We start from the raw sequence: 21,479 nt of genomic DNA, 5'->3' as shown, positions 1-21,479 counted from the left end.
GAAATGAACGATATACATTATACTTTTTAAAAACACTATAGTTAGATTTGGATAAATTCAGAGAGCAGGAAAACAACTGGTAGTTTGCTTAGGATGGTTGAGATCAACCTAACAAATGAGGAGACTGGAAATGGTTGGGAACATTGGGGTACACCCTAGGCAGGGGCAGGAAAGACTAAGTTAACCTCTTTTGAAGGAGGTATTTGAGTTAGGTGTTGAAAGATGGCTGGCCTGTTAGCAAGTTGGTTTGGTGAGGAGGAGTAATGTCAGTGAAGGGCATCGTTGCTGAGCAGAGAGAGGTGCAGACGCAAGGAAGTGTGTGGTCCATTGATGTCTATCACACTGCAGTGTCTTGTGTGTGTGTGCATGGATGTGTGTGTGTGGATATGCATGGGCAAGAGCTGAGGAGGAAGCTACAGAACAAATCAGAGTGAAAGCCAGATTAAGTAAGAAATCAGGACTGTATTTTATGGCTTCAGATACTTTTTGAAGTGTTTTGAGTGAGAGTTATGTGGTTAGGAGTGTGTAGCAGCGATATGTAAGATGGAGGCGGGACCAGCCTAAGAACCTGCCACAGGCGGCCACAGGGAATGAAAGCCTGGACTGGAATGGTGCCACTGGGACCAGAGAGAAGTAGAGAAATGTGAGAGACATTTTGGAGATAGAATGTGAACAAACCTGATGACTAACAATATCGAGGAAGAGATTGAAAATGTTCTTAACAGAGCAGTAGACATGGCAGTTGGGATAGAGATGGGAGGACTTTCTTGGTTTGAGGCGGTGGTGATGAATCTATGAAAGCCATCTAATAGAAATGAAAGTCTGTCTCATAGGAGAGAAAAAAAATCAGAGCTAAAGAGTTCTGTTATGCCATATTATTTGGGAGCAACTTGCAAATACACCTGTATTTCGTTCAGAGCAAATGGAGTATATGTGGAGGAGGATGCTTTGGTGATAAGAACCATTTCTAGATATACTTCCTGCTCTGTCCTCTCTATGCAGCTTCCCTCTGTGATAATAATTGCTGAAACAAATAAGCTGGCTGTTAAGTACCTCATTTCTCTATAGATAGATGTCTGCTGTGGAGTCTTAACTCATTTTTCTTCAGGGAAATGGCAGGGGAGATAAAGCCTATAATGCTTACTTACACAGCTATTTCTTAGGAAAGGCTGAATTCCCCAGAGCTCTTAAGTATTGGTTTATTAAATCAAGGAATCTTATACCCTTTGCTCCCGATTGGTCATTTGGGTTAGTACCGTTTATAGCATAGTTCTGATCAGTCCCATAGAAACATCTTTTCATTTATCATTCATTCACTCATGCACTCAATAAGCATTCATTAATAGTAGTAATGTAGTGGCATTAATTATGCTATTAACAATAACAAATGAAAACAAAAAACTATTTAGTGAGCTCTTATTCTGGGCTAGACCCAGCACTAAGATATTACTTCATGTAATTTTTAGAAAATCCTGGAAAGTAGGTTGATTATATATCTGGTTTATAGATTATGAGACCTGAGGTTCTGAGAGTTTAAATCAACTTGTTTAAAGTCAAAGGTTAAGAAATGGCAAAGCTGATATTCAAAATCCAATTTTTTTACTTCAAAGATTATTCTAATAATCATTATACTAAGCAGTTATATGCAAGGCAGTGTACTAGAATTTGGGATTAAAAGATGAATAATATGGAGTTAATAAGAAATCCTAGGGACATGATTCGAATCATAAAATAATGTGACCATACATTGATTTTTATGGGAGCTTTGAGGAGGACTACCCAAGCCAGCTGGAGGATTCCTAGGGAAGGGTTCCTAAAATAAATGATGGAGCTGAATCTTAACAAAAGAGCAGTAGGTACAGCCCAGGTGTAGAAGAGGTAGAGGTAGGAGTCCATCCCAGGTAGATGGGGCAGCAGGTATATGAGCAGGGGGTTACAAATGGTATGTTGGGAGTTCTTAGTGCAAAGTAGGTGGCAGTGTGAGATGAAGGTGAAGTCAGAAGTGGGGACTCGTTCATAGAGGGAAGACCTTGAGATGTTTTCAGCCACAGAGATAATCCTGGCAGCTCTTCAGAGGAGAGATTGGAAGATAGGGGAAGAGGGAGGAGATTAGGGAATTAACACAATCAAGAAATAAAGAGAATGGGACCCAGGGCAGTAACTTTAAGGATGAAGCAAAGGCATTGGATTAGAGTAATGTATAGGAAGCAGAACTGTAGGACTTGTTGCTTGGATCTGGGGAAAGTGGAGGAAAGGAAAGATACACTTCCAAGGTTCTGGCTGGAATGAGTGGATAAGTTATGTTGGCATAGCTATGGTACAGAATACAGAGGGAGGGTTTCAATTTTGACATTTTTAGTTTGAGGTGCTTTGGATATTGGAGAAGAAATGTCTAGCTAGTGATTGAATAAATACATGAGTTTGAAGCTCAAGAGTGAACGTGGGGCTAGAGTTTAGGATTTTTTAGTCTCTAGCATGCAGGTGTTAATGGGATGGATGTAGGACTTTTAAAGTAACTTATGAGCACAGACATTCTTTCCAAGAGCAGCTTGGAAACAACGATGAATTACCTCATTGAACTAGTATTAGGAGGAAGTTTTTTATTCTGTCCCTTATAGTACATGAAAACTTCAGATGGTTGAGGGATGGGAAGGGCAAGTTAATGGACTATTTTAATAGCCTTAATAATGCAGTCCAGCTGCCTCCAAGCACCAAGGTCACCTTCCATGAGCTCCATGCTCCTCCATCCCTGAGGTTTCTAGCATGTATTTTTATGGTATACGGGATCCATCCTCTCTATAATGAATCTCTAGCCTCCCATACTTCATTCTTCATATTCTCATCCAATCTAAGAAAGTAGCAATGTGGGTATTTATAAAATATGGAACTCTCTGCCTTTCCCCTATTCCTTCCAAGTACAGAGCACCTTCCATTTTTCCTCTTTCCTCAGTTGCCAGTTCACTTGCTCTGGCTCATGAGCTTTGTAATTGGCGCAGTGCAAATTTATGTCTCAGCAAACTTACAAATTACTGCATGTAATGGATTTTGGGGATCATTTATAAATAATTGAAACCATGATTGTTAAATTCTTGAATGCCAAGGGTCTACTGAATATTAATATTTCATGGAGTTCCATAAAGAACATTATGAATTCTAGCTTCTGTGACTCTTAAAATGGTATATTTGAGAACCCCTGACCCATAGAATTGGTATCTGTGACTTTATAATTTCTTTCTCTTTTAGAATAAATTAATGTGTTAAACATATTTCTTTTTTTTTATTATTATTAGTTAAGGTATTACAAATGTGTCCTCATCCCCCCCATTAACCCCCAACCTCCCCCCCACACACACAAACTCATGAAACATATTTCTTGTGAAGATATTTTTTAAAAAAACAAATCCTTCCTTATATTTCATAGAAGCAGAGGGAGTTGAAATATGATGCTAAACATTTCATGCCTTATATTTTATTTAATTTTCTTTTATTTGTTTTTCATATTTAAATATATTTTATTGATGTTTTACAGAGAGGAAGGGAGAGAGATAGAGAGTTAGAAACATCGATGAGAGAGAAACATCGATCAGCTGCCTCCTGCACACCTCCTATTGGGGATGTGCCCACAACCAAGGTACATGCCCTTGACCGGAATCGAACCTGGGACCTTTCAGTCCGCAGGCTGATGCTCTATCCACTGAACCAAACCAGTTAGGGCTGTTTTTCATATTTAAATGGCAAAATAATACATGCTTGTTGTGAAAAAACAATACCAACACAGAGTATTCAGAAGCATATAGAATAAAACATGTATATCTTGAATTGCCTATCCTTCAGTCCCATTGTCTTACAAGTATTTTCATTTGTATCCTAAACCATTTCATTTGGATTTATACAAGTAAGTCCACACATAGGTATATAGGGATTTTTTTTTTTTTTAAAAAAAAAAGCTAAATGGGATCATGGTACTATGTATATTGTTATTGTTTAATTTTAAAAAAATAGCCGTGGCCTGGTAGCTTAGTTGGTTAGAGTATCATCCCCATATGCCAAGATTTCAGGTTTGATCCCTAGTCAGGGCACATATAAGAATCAACCAATGAGGGCATAAATAAGTGGAACAACAAATTGATCTCTCTCTCTCTCTCTCTCTCTCTCTCTCTCTCTCTCTCTCTCTTTCCCTCCACCCCCCCCTCTTTTTTCTCTCTCTCTTTATATATAAATTAAATATATATATATTTGAACCTCTGCATGGTGTTTCATAGTAAGAATGCCTTCTAATTTATTTAACTTCTTCCTGAGCTGTGCCCTTTTTTCTTTTTTCCTACTGAAGTGTGAAGGATGTTCAGTGGGACTCCCCCTCTGCCCATTGTCCTATAACTGTTGCTGAGGCCCAAAGATGGGACAACCGTACTGAGTATTTCATGTTTGAAAGGAGCCTCCAACAGTGAAAGCCAGACCTTTCCCCGTGGGGATTGTTGAAAGGCGTGCCCTGACCCACCTTCAGGCTGAATACAAAGAGAACTGAGAGACAAGAAGGTTTTTTAAGGTTTGGGGAGTGCTATGCTTGTGGAGAGAAGCTTTTTCTGCCTTTCTAAAATCAAGAGAAGAGGGGGCTCTGAGAGAATTACTTGTGGAATTTAGAGATACCAACAGAAACAAGAGAATGGCATTTGTGTGGACATTGACTCAGCCAGTGGATTTGCCGGCCTCCCTACCCCTTTAGTACCTGCACAGGCAGAAAAACAACCTGTGAGAGTTAACCTGGTGGGACACTGCCCAGTGGGGAGGTGGGCCAGCGTTGTCCCAGCCCCACCAGAGTTCCAGTCTCTGGCATGTGTTGGTTGGTCCTGCAGCAGAGGGCGGTGAGAATGGGGTGTGCTTGAGCAACTTAGGAGAAAAGAGTTTATGTTTTAGAAGAATGGTAGAAATGTCACCTGCGGAAGGTTAGCTCCAAGAGGTAGCCAATGATTGCTTTTCCAATAGTTATTTATTACAAGAAACATTATAAGACTTAGGTTCCATTTGTAAATTGTTAAGTCAGTTTGGATAATATTTAAAAATTACATACTGTATTTTTTTAAAAAAGAAAAGTATTTAAATACAAGTAATTAGTCCAAAAGAAGCCGTGTTAATAATATCTTCTCAAGAAATTGGAACTGTTAGGCATTAAGTAATATCAAAATCAGCTTTTTCCAGATGCAGCCAGTATACATGAGTCCTCAGTTATACATGGGGGTGAACATTTATATGTATCTAGTATGTTGTCATCACTTCCTAGAAATGGTTCCCAGGAGGACTGGGGTGTGTCTGAGCAGAGTTTTCACTCCAAAGGAAGTATTAGTCAGTAAGCGGTCATCTTTAATAGCATAGGACCCGGTTTACTCTTTGTGCTGGCAGTAAGTACAAATGAAAAAGGTCCTATATGCTAATGAGTATACTTACCCGGTTCACAGCCCCTCTAATTGGTTAAACTGAAACCTTTATTCAGATCATGTCAGAGGAATCATGTTTATTTTCTGAGTTGGCCATAACTTAGCTTCATGTAAATTTATCTGTGAGGGAGGAGCAATTTTATCATTCAGTTATAGGGAAAAAATCATGATATTTAGATGGGAGAAATGAAGTATTGCAGTAACTTATAAGAAATTATAAGGACTATGCATGTTAAGAGTGAAACACATTGTTGAATAGAAAATTTAAGAGATTAGTAGGCTTTTTGAGAAAGATTATATTCAAATGGAAGCAAATGTTTTTGCTTATGTTTCATTTCTATTTTTCTGGTTATCTTTTATGGAATGTTTGACATGATTGGAATGGTTTGATCCAACTGAATTCTTTTCTAATAACTATGTGTTTTAAAGTTATTAACTAGAGACATAGAAAGTGGTATTTTTAATAATTCTGAATGAAGTAAATATTAAAAATTTAAAAATATACCTATTGCATGAATCTTGCAGTGCCATGCTTTTAGCTTAGTTTACATATCCCTTTTTACATTTTTTTCTGATTTGTTTGATAGGAAATGCCACAAACAGTTTCTGCAGTCACATTAAGTAATACGGATGTGAGTAATAAGAAGACTAATGCACTGAGAAATGAAATCCCAACAGAGGAACTTGGTAAGGTTTCTGAAGATGAAATCATCACTAAAGGAACACGAAATAAAGAAGAGACAGTGAGCTGTTCTGAGAGTTGTTCGAGTGCCCAAGGCAAGTCTTCCCATGGGGAGTCTCAAGGATCTTGTCCTGGGCCTAGCTCTGATCCCTCCAACCCTGCAACTCTGCATGCAAAAGCAGCTGATCCAGTTCTACAAGGTTCTGAAGAAAACAAGGTCAAGAGAACATCCTGCATGTATGGGGCAAACTGCTACAGGTAAAACGAAAGTATAGGTAGCATATAATGCCATTATTTCAATGGCATGTAGCCATGTAAATATATGTTATCATGTATTAAAAGCCTAATAAAACACATGGGCCTAAAGATTAGGAGCTTTTTTATGTATCTACTTGGTTTGTACTGTCTCAGTATATATTCTTGCAAATCCTGCTAGAAGGTTTTAATAATTAGATATTTCATATGTAGACATGCTGGTTAATGCAAGGATTTGAACTGGGGATTCCAGACTTGAAAATTGAATCACTCAGACCCAGATATTTAGTGTCTTATTGAGATATTAGAAAGATAGCTTCATAAATAGTTGTATACATTATAACTATTGAGATAATTTTAGGTTGTGTTTAGGCATCTTATTATACTTGTGCATTTTCCTCTATATTTTTTAATGGTGCTTTTGAATCACCATGATGTCTTCTGAAACAACTGAATGTATATTTCCTGGATTAATTGGTTACTTCTATACTTACTTCATTTGATTACATTGCACTATATTTTCTAATTTCAAACACCTCTGCCTCGTCCCCTGCTACTGTGGCTTTGTCTGGAAGGACGTCCGGAAGATGTCCAATCTAACTAGCATATTTCCCTTTTATTAGTATAGATAGAAACAGAACTTATTTTTATTTTTTATCCTGCAGCTTTGCTGAATTAGTGTATTACTTCTAAATGGTTTATGTAGAATCTTTATTTTTCTGCATATGTAGAAAATGCATAAACATGTACACCAAAAATATAATGTTAATGGCAGTATTATTTATGAAAGCCAATAACTTGAATGAACTCAAGGGTCTATGAATAGTAGAATGGACAAATAAACTGTAGCAACTTCATACAATGGAATGTTACACAGTAATGAAAATATACTACTGCTACATGCAATAATATAATCATGTAAACATAAAGTCATTCTTGAAAAAGTATATACTATATACTTCAATTTAAAGTCAAGAACAGAGAAAACTAATGTGTTGTTTTATAACATCACTTCCCAAAGTATGGTTAAGATTCTCCTGAGAAGTTCTGGTACCCAGGAAGCTTTTAGGAAATCTGTAAGGATAAAACCATTTTCATAATGATACCAAGATTTTGTGGGTTTGCCTTTTTCACTCTAATTCTCTCACTCACAGGTATACATACAGCAGTTTTCCAGAGGCTACATGATCTGCATTACTGTTAATGATTGAATGCAGAAGCATATCTGAGAATCTAGATGCCCTCTATTAAGATTGAGCCAGACATTAAATACATTTTCAAAGTTTGACACAGAGTTTCCATGAGTTTTGGGGGGAAGATGTAGTTATTTACATGTTATTTATTATCTATAATAATAAAAGCATGATATGATAATTAGACTGGACGACCTTCCAGACGAAGCCAGAGCTGTGAGGGAAGCCCAGGTCCTAGGTGCCAGAGGGACGCCAGTGCCAGCAGCTGGGGGAAGGAAGGCCTACTCTTGCATGAATTTTGTGTATCGGGCCTCTAGTAATATATAAAAGGTTAATTATTTTTAAATATACCTTTTACATTTCTTATTTTCTTATTTCTAACAGGTTAAATAACCACATGAACAAAAGCTCTCTGGAGTTTTAGTAAATTTTTCTTGCAACCAAAAAATTTGAGATACACTATTTTCTATGATTGGATAGTGTCTACTTTTGGGTAGGAAAATAGGTTTAATGATTGGAAGGAGACCTGTGGAGACTTCTAGAATGTTGGTAATGGTCTGTCTTTTACCTTAGCAAAGAGTGCCTAAGTGTGCTCATTAAAAGTCCTCAAACACTTATACTTTTATCTGTAAAGTAATGTCCATTGACATACATGGCTTACCATATTTCACTAGAAATTAATTTTGTTACCATGGAGAGTTCTGTGTTGAATACATGATGAGTTTTGTTTTTAACAATGTAGCATATTCGTTCACATTCTGGAATAATCAGATGTGTGTTGCTTCACTTCCTGCCATATCCTATTAATTATTTTTTAGTATATCTAGAAATTTCACATATTCTATTAGTTATTTTTTCTCACTGTATATTTGCAACCCTTATAGGAAGAATCCTGTCCATTTCCAACATTTCAGTCACCCTGGTGATAATGATTATGGAGGCGTACAAGTCATTTGTCAAGATCTAGCTGATGACCGGCCTGAATGCCCTTATGGAGAATCTTGTTATAGGTATGGAAACCTACAAGGTTTGGTTGTGCTTCCTGTTCTTCTTAATTTCTGTTATTTATTCATTTATGCCTGCAATTTCTCATCTCAAGCCTTTAACTTTTAGTTTTTAAACTCCCATAGAAAGGTTTTCATTCTGCTAATAAGTAGGATTACAATATTTCCTTTAGATAATTCTAAAGTGTTGAAGTTGTTAACCTTATAAATATCTGAAATTTTTCTCATAACTTTCTAAAATGCAAATCATATAATTTAAAAGGGATCGATGCTATCCCATCGTACACTCTTATCCAGGCTCCTTAGTGTGACACAAATCAATTCAGGATGTTATCTCTGCCTCCCTCAGCTCCACCATTCCTGCCAACACATGAAACTGGATCCTGTAAGGAAAGGAAAGCTACCTCTCTCTCCTGTAGCATCGTGTGCCCGTGTGTATCATGCAGAGTAGAATTTATTTTAAGAGATCATTTGTTTCTTTACTAGAAGGCCTCCTCCTCCAGACAGGCGCTTTCTTGACAGCAAGGACTCTTATCCTTGTACCTGCAGCCTTGCTTAATGAATGAAGTGTAAGTAGATCACACTACCAAAGAGAGAAGTAACGATTCCCTCATAGGAAGAAATTCCCTCAAAATTCATTCTTAGTCTTAGAGAATTCCAGAATGGGTGTTAATTCCAGACACCCATTTTTCTGATAATTTTGGAATACAGGTTACTAAACCTAGTGGACTTTTTGATGTTGTTGCCAGTTTTGTAATTGTGGTTTTTATTAAGAAGGCAGAATAAGCCTCTGAAGCTAGAAAGGAAAAAGCCTTATCATTTGAAAAGTAAGTGTTCCATTCCAACAGAATGTCATTAGATATTTTCATCAGCTGTGTCAATAAACTTGAAAATTTAGGAGAAGTGAACAAATTCCTAGAAAATATGTCTTTTAGAAACATATTCAAGAAAAAATGGAATAATCCCATAATATTAGAGAAATTGAATACATAATTAAAAGCCTTCCACGAAGGAAAGGCGGTTTGGTGTTAATTCTACCGAACATTTAAAGAAGAAACACTCAATGTTTATACAGAGTATTCCAAAAAAAGTAAAAAAGGTTATATTCTCCAACTCATTTTATGAGGCCAATATAATCTTTAAAAAATATTTTTATTGATTTCAGAGAGGAAGGGAGAGGAACAGAGAGATAGAAACATCAGTGATGAGAGAGAATCATTAATTGGCTGCCTCCTGCATGCCCCACACTGGGGATCGAGCCCACAACCCAGGCATGTACTCTGACTGGGAATCGAACTGTGACCTCCTAGTTCATAGGTTGATGCTCAACCACTGAGCCATTCCAGCCGGGCAAGACCAAAATAATCTTAATACTAAAACCTAGCAAGAAAAATACAAAATGAAAAATTACAGGAAAAATGACTTTAGAATTTAGATGCAAATATTCCTAAAAGAACAAAAAAAGGTTGGTTAAGTGAATCAAGTAATTAAAAAAAAAAAAAAAAGGAAACTATAACATGACCAAATTGGGTTTGGTCAAGGAATGCATGTTTTAATATTAAAAAATAATGTTAATTTTCCACATATCAGAATAAGTAGAAAATTATATAATTTTAATAGGTAATTATAAAAGCTGACAAAATTTACTTATGATAATATTTCAAAGTAGGAATAGAAGGAAACACTTTTAATATTATAAAGAATATCTACAAAAAGCTTATAGCAAATATCATACGTACTTATAAGTGATATATTAAATTTTTTCTTTCGGATATTAGAAATGAGATAGTAATATTTCTTCCCTTAATTCTGTCAGTTTTTCTTCATGAACTGTGGTCTGTCTTTAATAGAAAAGCCATAGAAATGGGAAACTCACTCAGATGTTCCCTTTTTCCATGTGACACCCCTCTGGTTTCTGCCTGCTTTTGGTATTATCTATTGCCTTAAGATTATTATTTTTAATAGGTTTCTTCTGTCATTACCAGAAGTAGAACTCTTACTTTGCATGATATGATAGAGCTGCTCAAGCTTATGTTAGTGTTTGTGAGATATTTTTTATCCTTTTACTTTCAACCTCTGTCCTTATATTTAAAGCATGTCTCTTACAAATAGTGTATAATTGGTTCCATGGTCTTATTTTTTATCCAGTCTGATAGTCTCTACCTTTTAAATGTAATGCTTAATCCAGTTACATTTAATACAATTACTGATATATTTGAGTTTAATTTTGTCTTTTACTATTTGTTTTCTATTTCTCCCACAAATTTTTTGTTCCTTTAGCCTTCTTTTCCTGATTTATTTTGGATTTAGCCAAGTGCTTTACATTTCATTTCCCCCTCCATTTACTCTTTAGTTATATATATTTTTTCATGTAACATTCTATGTAATAGTCATCATTGACTTCTTATAGTCTACCTTAGAGTTGCTAATTTTACCATTTCCCAAACAATGCAATAATCTTACATCAGTTTAATTCCTTTTCCTTTTTCACCTTTTTTTTTTTATATGTCATCATACATTTTTACCACTATTCATGTTAACTTCTAAGGTATTGTTATTAATTTCTTGAATGTTAAGCATCATTACTCTTTTATATTTACTGGCATATTTATTACTTTGTGTGCCCTTCATTTTTTCCTGAAGTTTTATCTTTTTATTTGGTATCATTTTCTTTTAGTCTTAACTTCTTTTAGTATTTCAGGTTGTGAAAAATATGCTGGAAAAGAATTCTTTAAGTTTTTGTGTGTATGAAAATGGCCTTATTTAGTTTTTTGGGGTTTTTTGTTTTTAAGGATGTTTTTACTCAATGTAGAATTTTAGCTTGGCAAATTTTGTTTCCTTTCATCTCTTAAAAGATGTCAATCTACTGACTTTTGCATTCATAGTTTATGTCAAAAGTATATATTGTTGCTCTTTTATAATTAACTAGAGACCCGGTGCACGAATTTGTGCACAGGTGGGATCCCTTGGCCTGGCTGGTGATAGGGAACGATTGAGGGGTCAAGGGGAGGGACCACAGGAGGTTGGCCCCAGCAGTAAGCTAAGGCATGGCCAATTCTGTGAGGTGCGGGGTGTGGGTGAACCAGATTCAGGCCTGTGGGTGTGGGTGAACCAGATTCAGGGCTGTCAGGGCCCTAGCAGCAAGGTCTGGCTCAGTGCACTTCATAGCTACTGGCTGGTAGTCCAGTCGTTCTGGTTGTTCTGATTGTTTGGTCATAATGGTCACTTAGGCTTTTATATATATAGATGTGCTTTTTCTCTGGCCATATACTATAGGAAGTTAAAGTATAGGAAAGGATATTATTAAATTTATTTTTTTCTGGACTACAGGCATTGTTCCAATTTCTCTGATGTTATTATTTTTCAAATCAAATAAAAAATCAACTTGAAAAAAAGATAATTAAAATGAACCAGTTGATGTTGTCATTTTAAATATCTTGCCCATTTAACTAATTTGTTATTTTGCATTGTACACTGCAGTCTGTCAGAAGACTAGCTCAGTTTAATGCATTTGATTTTCTTGAGGTATTTGTCTGAATTAGAATATTAGATACTTAATGTCCAGCATATCCTACTGATCGCTGCACCTGCCTCTGAGTCATTCACTTCCTCTGGTGTGCAATAGGTTTTATGCAGTGCTTTATTACTCCTGTTCTTGCTGTTAAATTAAGCACTAAACTTAGAATGCACTTACACTAAAATAATTGGAATAAATTTTCAACCAGTTTAATGTAAAAATGTAAAGCCAAACTCATATACATTGCCTTTAATTTACAAAACCTTAGGCAGGTGTTATACATATGAAGATGTTGGTGCCTTCATGTTTCTCAGAAGCCAGCACCCTGCTTTTTTATTTTTTATTTCATTATACCTTTTAATAGGGATGAGGTAAGGAAGTGTATCAGTCATCAACTATAAGTGCTCTCATTGTAATGAATCTGCAACTTGATCTGTACAATGTGGAAGAACAGTGTTTTGCCACAAGCAATAAATCATTTAAATGTATATTTGATAATAAGTAAATTTATTATATCTTGTTTTTGCTGATTCAGATTTATAACTATGACATAAAATGTTTTATTTTCCCAAAATGTTTTAAGTTATTGCAATATTATCTTAACTGATAATGTATGCAGGTGTACATTTCAAACTATACGATGCTGACTTTTAGAAGCCACTTACTAAAAAATAGGAACCTGTATTTAGTATAAATCTATATTATATAATTTAAGGCAAAATGAATAGGTTTTATTACAGAAACACTAGTTATAGTTGCTTGGTAGTTGTGAGACTATCAATCATTTTATTTGTAGTTGAGCAGAATCAAAGTTGATAGTATCTTTTAATGAATTTTTATAGGATCTGCAGTTAGAGAAAGTAACCTATCATCATTTGCCACGCTTATAGTTCTTTAATCATGTATAAGAGTATGGTCTTAGAAGAAGGTATTTTATACTAAATGTTGCTCACTTGCTATCCAGTTTTACATAATACTTGACTATAATTTTTTAAAATTCTTTTATAGCAGTAACACCATCAATTATCTTTATATAGCCTTGACAAAATATGGCTTCTATGGTTTTTTTCTTCTCTTTTTTTGACTATGTGTTCATTTTAATAATAAATTTGTTTTCCTTTTTATATTTAGTATTAATTGCATATATAAAAGAATTTGCAGATTTCTTTTGGCATAGGTAGTAAATTATAATTACTTTCAGTTACCAAATTGACTACTTTCTATTATTTTATGCTGGTTTATTCTTTCATTATTTAACAAAGACCATATTTATTAATTATTTTTTCTCCTAAATTTTGAGACTTAGATATTTGATAACATAGAATTCATGTTTTTGCATTAGGTTTTAAAATAAATATTGAATTTCAAAAATTTAAGGTAAATTATTTTGGGATGAAAACAAAAAGATAGTATGATCATTTACTCATTGAGCAAATATTGAACACCTAATGTGCTAGTCACCATTTTAGACACTGATGTAAAACAGTACTTCAGGTTCATTTAAATTTTTGAGTGTTAAGTTTTGATATTAAATTACCAAGTGTTTGGAAGTAAGCAAAAATAAAAATTACTATTCTGTTCTCATTATTGTTGACTACTTAATCTTTAGGTAGCTTTTTATGATGGAGAGATACGAGTTTTAAAATCAGCAGACAAAATTCTAGTTATGGTTATGCCAATTCTGTAGCATAACTTGGATCTTTCTGAGCCTCAGTTCCTCATGAAAACATGGAAAACAGAGGTTGGATCATTTATGCTTAGGGTTCTCCACTCAATGGAGAGCAGAGAGCAATTTATTCATATTCATACAGTCAGATCAGTTATATTCCCAGCTACTTTTCGTAGCCTTCTTTGCTGCCTCCTCTTCCTTTTTCCTCCCTGTGATTATTGCAGAGCCAGAGGACTCAGTTCTCTGATCTCATCCATTCTCTATTCTATCCTTATTCCCTGGGAGAGCTAATTTAACTTAATGGCGCCAGGCTCATGTTTGAATGCCCCCACTTGGTTGTAAATAGTAGTTCACACTTACCACATCTGAAACACAACTCTTGATTTCCATCAGGAAAGCAGTGCGTTCTCAAGTGTTCTCCACCTTTGTCAATGACTTCACCTTCACAGAGTATTTAGGCCCCAAACCAAGAAGCACCCTTGCTTCTTTTCTGTTCTTCACACCACTCTTCCAGTCCCTCGGCAGTTCTTGCCATTTCAACCTTTAAAACCCTAACCACTTCATACTTCCTCTGTCTCTATCATCTTAGTCAAAACCTCTTTCCTGGAGTATATCCTTTTCCTTCCCTTGCCTTTCTGTAGCTTGTTTTCCACATAGCAACCAGAGGAATTCTCTAAAAACAAGTCGTATAATGTTGTTTTCTTACTCAACACCTTCCGGTAGCTTCCTACAAAATTCTTTACCATGTCTCACAAGTTCTCTGACTTGATTTCCTGCTATTTTCCTTCTCACTCATTCCCCTTGAGCTATACAGACCTTTCTGTGTTTTGCCACCTGCTCTAGCTTGTTTCTACCTTGGCCTTAAAGCAAATTTAAAGACGTTTTAAAAATTACCTTTTCCTGAAGTGTTCTTCCTTCAGATGTATATTGTTATTCATATACCTCAATCATTAAAATCAGAAATGTTTTAGAAAATGTATATTTTAAAATGTAACAGCTCACAAAAACCTGGTGTGGTTATGAGTGTATGGTTCTGTGTTTAGAACCTAAAGATTACTATTAATAATTAATAACAATGCAAACACACACATAAACACACACACCCCAAAAAACAAAACAAAAAAACAAAACAAAAAACAGAAAGGATTTTGAGGCCTGCTGAGTTATAGAAAATGCCATCTGTGAAAAAGGTTGATATAAATATTTTATGAATGAACGCTGACTATTTCCATTCATTATTAGGAAAAAGTCCTGGATGGAATTTAACATTGTCCTGGAAAGTTATTACAAATGCCTCCAAAGAACCCTACAGAATTGCCACTTAGCATTAACTCAGGATTATATGAAAAAGACATTCCGCCTTATTATGAAATAACTGGTTTTTGAGAATTGAATATACATAGGCAAATGTTAGAAAATATTCTATAAGTGTGTGAAGTGTGATTGAAGACATATTCAACCATAATAATTGTATATATTACTGAAGACAAAATTTAACCATGTAGTATTACTTAGCAGTTACTTTTGCTGGCACAGTTTTCAGATATTGTTGCCCATCTTAAAGTAAAATTGATTTCTGTTCTATAAAAATAGCTGATGGTTGTAAAATGCTTAATAGCCTACAAATGTTTATACACATTACTTCATTTAACCCTTGGAGCAACCTTGTGTGAAGTAGGCACTACCGTCCCTGCTTACAGAGGAGGAAGTGGAGACTTGGTTCATAGGAACTACCCTGAATCGCATAACCTGTAAACAGTGTCGGTGAATTCAGACTTAGGTCTTCTGATCCCGAAACCAGAGCCCCTTGCACAACATAATGCTCAGGTTGAACAAGCCAGATGAGAATAGGTCCAAGACACAGTGGCATCTCTCTCTGAAGCATCTGGGAAGAACTCTGTGTTCCTTCTTGACCTGAGTGATGGATGGACTAGAGCTAAGTGTCTTATGATGCTCAGCAGTCGTAGCCAGGAACCTGATTTCAGTGGAGTCTGCTTACTATGACTGTCAGATTTTTCTTTGGATTCAGAAGAACCTTAAAAGTATCTTTCAGACATTACACAACACACACACACACACACACACACACATTTTATGTTGTGTTATATATTTTATATACTATTTTACATTATATTTTTATATATGTAACATATGACATTGACATTTTAAAAATAAAATATATTTACTTTAGGAATATGATATATTTTGTTTGTCTCATATGCTGTCTTTCTCTAGAGTATAAGTCATGAGGAAAGAACTTTGGTTCACCACTCTATCTTTTCATCTAGAAATATGCCTGGCATCCTTAAATGTTGAAATCAAAAAGCAACTGTATGGTGAGTGTAGTTAACTTTGGTTCACCACTCTATCTTTTCATCCAGAAATATGCCTGGCATTAGTAAATGTTGAAATCAAAAAGCAACAGTATGGTGAGTGTAGTTAACAAGGAAAAGCAAATGCTTTTCTAAGAGAGGCTTATTGGGGTCTAATTGTCTGTGTGAGTTAGTGAGTGTTCTAGTTTAATTAAAAGAGTCATTAATTTTTAGTGACTGGAAAATTAGATCTTATTTCTGATTTCTTTTCTTTCTTTTTCTTCAGGAAGAATCCTCAGCACAAGATAGAATATAGACATAGTACACTTCCAAGTAAGTAAGTTTTCTTCAGGAAACTCAAAATGAAACCTTTAAATGAATCTCTTATTAAACCTATATACAGTTTCCAGTGATTATGAATTTTTCCCAAAATCTCTCCTGTGAATTTGTCAAATTGCTAATTTTAATGATTTTTATTAAATAAAAATGTAAGTATACAGCAAATATTTCCTACAATTATTGTATAACAATATATATTTGTCCTTGCATCTGTTAGGATTTTTTTCTTTGTAAGTACCTGAAAACAAAATTTCAATTTGGTCTAAACAGTACAGAGAACTTGCTCACTTCTATAATTGAAAAGTTCAAATATAGGACTAGATAGACATAATTTATGCTTTGGCTCATTAACATTGTTAATAATGTCACCAGTGACCCAATTTCCTTCCAACATTCTGTCTTTAGAGAGGTCAGTATTATCCTAAGACTGGCTTGTCTTCCCATCCTTATTTAGCTGGTATGATAAGTACCCACTTCTACATCTAAGGGGAGAGAGAGAGAGAGAGAGAGAGAGAGAGAGCGAGTTAGAGAGAGAGGGAGAGGAGAGAGAGAACAACTTTGACTCTCACCATTCTAAGAAAAAAAATCATAAAATTCACTTGTTTTTTACTAGCTTAGATCACATTCGTTCTCTTGAACCATTCACTATGCCACTGATTAATGTGTACCAGCCCTGGAACCAGGGTAGAGTCACCTCCTTCAGAACCACAGGGATCCCCAGTATAAACTAAAATTTGGGAAGAAGGAGAAGAAAGAGGAATAGACACTAGACAAACAACTATTAATGTCCGTCAGTCCTATTTACATCAGTCTGTTTGACCTTCTGTTTCCCCTCCTTCTGAACTGTAATATAACGAATTCTGGTTTATTTGTATCATTGGCAGAGGCCAGTTCAGCGCACAATATTTCTGCCCACAGAGCGAGAGAATAAAATGCATACTTCCAGACTATGCCTACGTGTATCTGTATGTGTATAAACACAACCAACTTGTAACCAAGTGATAACAATGATTAATTTCACCATTGGGGATTCCATTTTATGTTTCTGGCTGAAACATACTTTAGTGCTTTACTACTCCAGAACCAGTATACTCACTTTATCTGAGGCAATATGTGTGGAGATTATATGTTATACTGTTTTTACTGAGGCTGTATCTAACAAGGTAGCATTTATAGTTGTTAACTTTCCTTCCAGCAATAATGTAATAATCTTGATTAAAATTATATTTTATTGACGAAGTTTAGCATTTTTCTATGAAAAAAGTATTTGACACATCTGTGTATCTTCACAGAAATAGGAACCATTTTCATAAATACTATCAATATGTATCATATGGCATCATTAAAAATATTTGAATTTTCTTTGCAAAATCTCTTTGAAGTAAAAATATTATTATTTCATTAGAAAGACTTTTTTTTTTAAAAAAGTACAGATATTATTAAGCAACATTTAGTCTTATGTTTTTAATGTACTTTCAAAGACTCTGTGGCAACATAATTAGAATATCTCTTCCTACTCCAAAACCTACAAATTAAGGTATCTGGAGTATTTCAAATATTAATTTAAGTATTGAGGTCTCATATTTTTTAATTTAGTGAAATCTGACAGAATTATAACATACTTGTTTTCTCATTTCCCAATCTTTAAAGTTTAACATTACCCAAGATCTTAATCTCATTTATGTAATGTTCATTTACTCACACGTTCATTCATTTATTTATGATATGTCTAACAAGTGGGCAAAGTTACAGAGAGACAGGAAAACCAGCACTGAGTTGACTTGTTTGTGGTGAGATGCTCCAAAACCTGGGGTTATCAGGGTACACTAGAGGTGCGAATTTTAAGTTAATGTGGTCTTTAAGGTGGGAGGATTTCAGTCATCTTTGTTTCTTGGCTTGTGGTGAGTGGGTTTAGGACATCCCAGACACAGTGAATAATAGATCAATCAAGGACATCAAGGTAGAAAATGGTAAGTTGTGTTTGAATTAGCAAGATTTCCCTTAGGAAACCGAGGTGATTCTTACACTAATGAGAATTGTGCAGCTTACAATGTAGCTCCTTGTTAGCTACCAAGAAACTTGATACTCAAGTTATAATAATTATGTTAAAATTGAGATTGACATATATTTTACTTTTTATGTTTTTAAATTCTATTTGTATTTTTTTAATCACCTCTATTATTATTATAAGCTGTCTCAAATCCTCTCTGGAATGAGTAGTGATATTAAGAAAAATATAAATATCTATTTCGTGTGAACTTTAAGATAAGAAGACATTAACTAAAGCATATGGAAAAACATGGACATTAATATTTCTTACCCATACATTTGCTTTTCACCACAGTGATTGTCCTCTGCTATTCAGAAGATTTCCAGATAGAATTGTCCTACTAGGTACATATTGATTTCAGAGAGGAAGGGTGAAGGAGAGAGACATAGAAACATCAATGATTATTGATCGGCCTCCTTCACGCTCCAAACTGGGGATTAAGCCTGCAACCCAGGCATATGCCTTGACTGGGAATTGAACCATGAACTATTGGTTCATAAGTTGATGCTCAACCATTGAGCCACACTGGCTGAGATTACTTGTTTCTTAAATGCTCCATATTTTCCCAGAGTCTTTCACTGCCTTACTTTAGACCAACTCTGATGCTCACTATGATAGGAATATAAAAAAGTGGGATGAGGGAAGAAATTAATTTGGAGATAAGAATTCTAGTATTATAATATTAATTAGAAATCTATAAATTCTAAATGCTGTTACCATAGTAATCTTATTTGTATAATGAACTGTAGAATATCATAGATTCATAAACTAAACTTTCCAAAAGTTTAGTATGTAAACTTTGTATCTTCTCATTTGATTACAGCCCTCATGCATCGTCAGATTATGCTAGGTTTGCTGTGATAATCCCCAAATTTCAGTGCCTTACACAAACACAAGATGTATTTCTTCTTCACTTCCAGCTGTGTGTTGGCTATGGCCTTGTCCCAGCTCGGCGTTCAGGCTGGAGGATCAGCCCCAGCCTGGGACCCGCTGTTCTCACAGCCCAGGGGACATCATAATAGCAGAACCGCAGAAAGGCTCTGCAAGCTTCTCCTTGGAAGGCCACGCACCACTTCCACCCACTTGTTTTGGCCAAGACTGGTGTCATTGGGGATGGAGAAGTATAATCACATCATAGGGAGGGGCAGTGAATAACTGGGACAGAAATACACTGTACCATCCCAGAAGGCAGAGTGGCCTGGATATGATTATGATATTATGAAGGAGCCATTATTATGAATTTCATAGGACATTTTAGTCTCAGGAGCCTCATGGTAGGAAAAGCTAGAAATAATAAATAGCAAGTAGTCATTTTAGTCCCCTTTCTAGAAGTGTGTAGTGATTAGCTATGTATTAGGTAAAATGAATTTTTCTTGACGGAGAACGGCATTTAACAGTTAGCTATCTCTAATCCCAGGTTGAGTGGCAATTCATGTACCAAACTTCTGTTTTTCAGTCCGAAACACTGTGGATGACGACGAAGGGCAACCCAATGAGTACGACCTGAATGACAGCTTTCTAGATGACGAAGAAGAAGAGTATGAGCCCACGGATGAAGATTCTGACTGGGAACCTGGAAAGGAGGACGAAGAGAAGGAAGATATGGAAGAGCTTTTGAAAGAAGCAAAAACATTTATGAAAAGAAAAAAGTAACTTGGTTATGCAATAATACATGGCTCACATTTCCGATTTCTTTATGGAAAAATATTCAGAAACTAAGGAGGCACTTAAGCAATAATTGTTTTCCTTTCTATAGTTATGACTTTACTATTGACTATTGACTCTGCCAATGAAACATTGAAATGTCAACCTTCAGTGTAGTCTATGGAATTTTTTTTGTTGCTTTGCTTTTTTTATTCTATTTAAAGCATCTAGAAGTGGAAAGTAGACAGAATTAAAGACAAGTAATTGATATTTTTCACGTGCTTTGTCTGTTGGTTATAAAAAGTAAAAAACCATAGGTTGCACAAAACTTTGGTCTTTTTTCCTATTTTCCAAAGATTCTGTCTTTATAGAATACTGTGCAGGTATAACCCGGCAAATTACATCATGATTGGAAAAGCATGCCTCTTTTCATTGCTATTGAAGTAACTCTTCAAGCAGAACCAGGCTTTAAAATTTGACAGCCATCGTATAATAGCTAGCATTTTTCTAGTATCCTAGATGCAAGCTTTGCATTTCATCGACTATTTTGTTCTTTGAAACTTGGGGACATTAGTACCAAATGGATACTGAACATGGATTCCATACGACTATAGGAATGTTCACCATGCAGGGAATGTTACTTAGTGCCCCACATCTGTAATTTACTGTGTGTCTGAGCTTAAAGGTGGAAAAACTCAAAGAATTTGAGTTTCTTTCTTTTTCTAATGAAAATCCTGCCTGATTATTTTAACTTTCAATGTACTGTTTTTACATTAAGAATATAGAAATGATTTTTGACCATAATTTTCTCAAAGGACCTTAGTTCTTCCATCCTCAGATGAAGGTGGCAAGCTATCTGGCCTTTTATTTGTTCTCCAGTGTCATGAACTATGTCTCTGTATCTCTGTTCCCAAACTGCTTTAAGCCCAGTAATAATCTCATCTCTAGTGACTTAGAATTTTTGAAATACAGTGTAGAATCTTTAATAATAGTTGGGTATATGTATTGGAAATAATAAATCACTAAACCAAGTGTCCTTGTTAAACTAATATTTTCTATTCTATAAGAACCTAAAAATGTATATATTAAAAGAGCAACACAGATTTGTAATGGTTTTCTTTGTGTTTTTAAATCTTTCCAAGATAACCCTGTGAGGCCTGTTGGGTGGTGAGTTTGGGGGTGGGAGGTGGAGAACATTATAAGGAAAGACAGGATGAACCAGCTGGTACCGCATCTTCACCCTTTACCCGGAAGGAATCTTCTCACCTTCTCCTGGGGCCCCTTGGCATCCTCTGATGTTCACCCTCAGCCATAGACACTGAATGCCTGGGTTCTGCTGGATGTCTCGGTGCTTGGACTCCTGCACTGTGTCAGCATCATTA

General features: G+C 35.3%; 1 protein-coding gene across 1 annotated transcript in view; it reads left to right on the top strand.

Moving 5' to 3' along the window:
* The window catches only part of APLF (aprataxin and PNKP like factor), a gene marked incomplete at its 5' end in the record, with an annotated part of 61,613 nt that extends 40,402 nt beyond the window's left edge, over window positions 1-21,211 (top strand). The window contains 4 exons of the mRNA XM_081100869.1: window positions 6,020-6,372; window positions 8,447-8,572; window positions 16,351-16,397; window positions 19,910-21,211. Coding sequence (XP_080956995.1) covers window positions 6,020-6,372; window positions 8,447-8,572; window positions 16,351-16,397; window positions 19,910-20,106 — 723 coding nt within the window. The 3' untranslated portion in view covers window positions 20,107-21,211. The remainder of the gene's footprint in view (window positions 1-6,019; window positions 6,373-8,446; window positions 8,573-16,350; window positions 16,398-19,909) is intronic.
* Between the last annotated feature and the right edge of the window lie 268 nt (window positions 21,212-21,479).

Source organism: Myotis nattereri, assembly GCF_964212035.1.
Source record: "Myotis nattereri genome assembly, chromosome: 10".
Taxonomy (NCBI): domain Eukaryota; kingdom Metazoa; phylum Chordata; class Mammalia; order Chiroptera; family Vespertilionidae; genus Myotis; species Myotis nattereri.
Note: the sequence above shows the minus strand (reverse complement) of the source record. Positions and strands in the feature narration are given on the sequence as shown.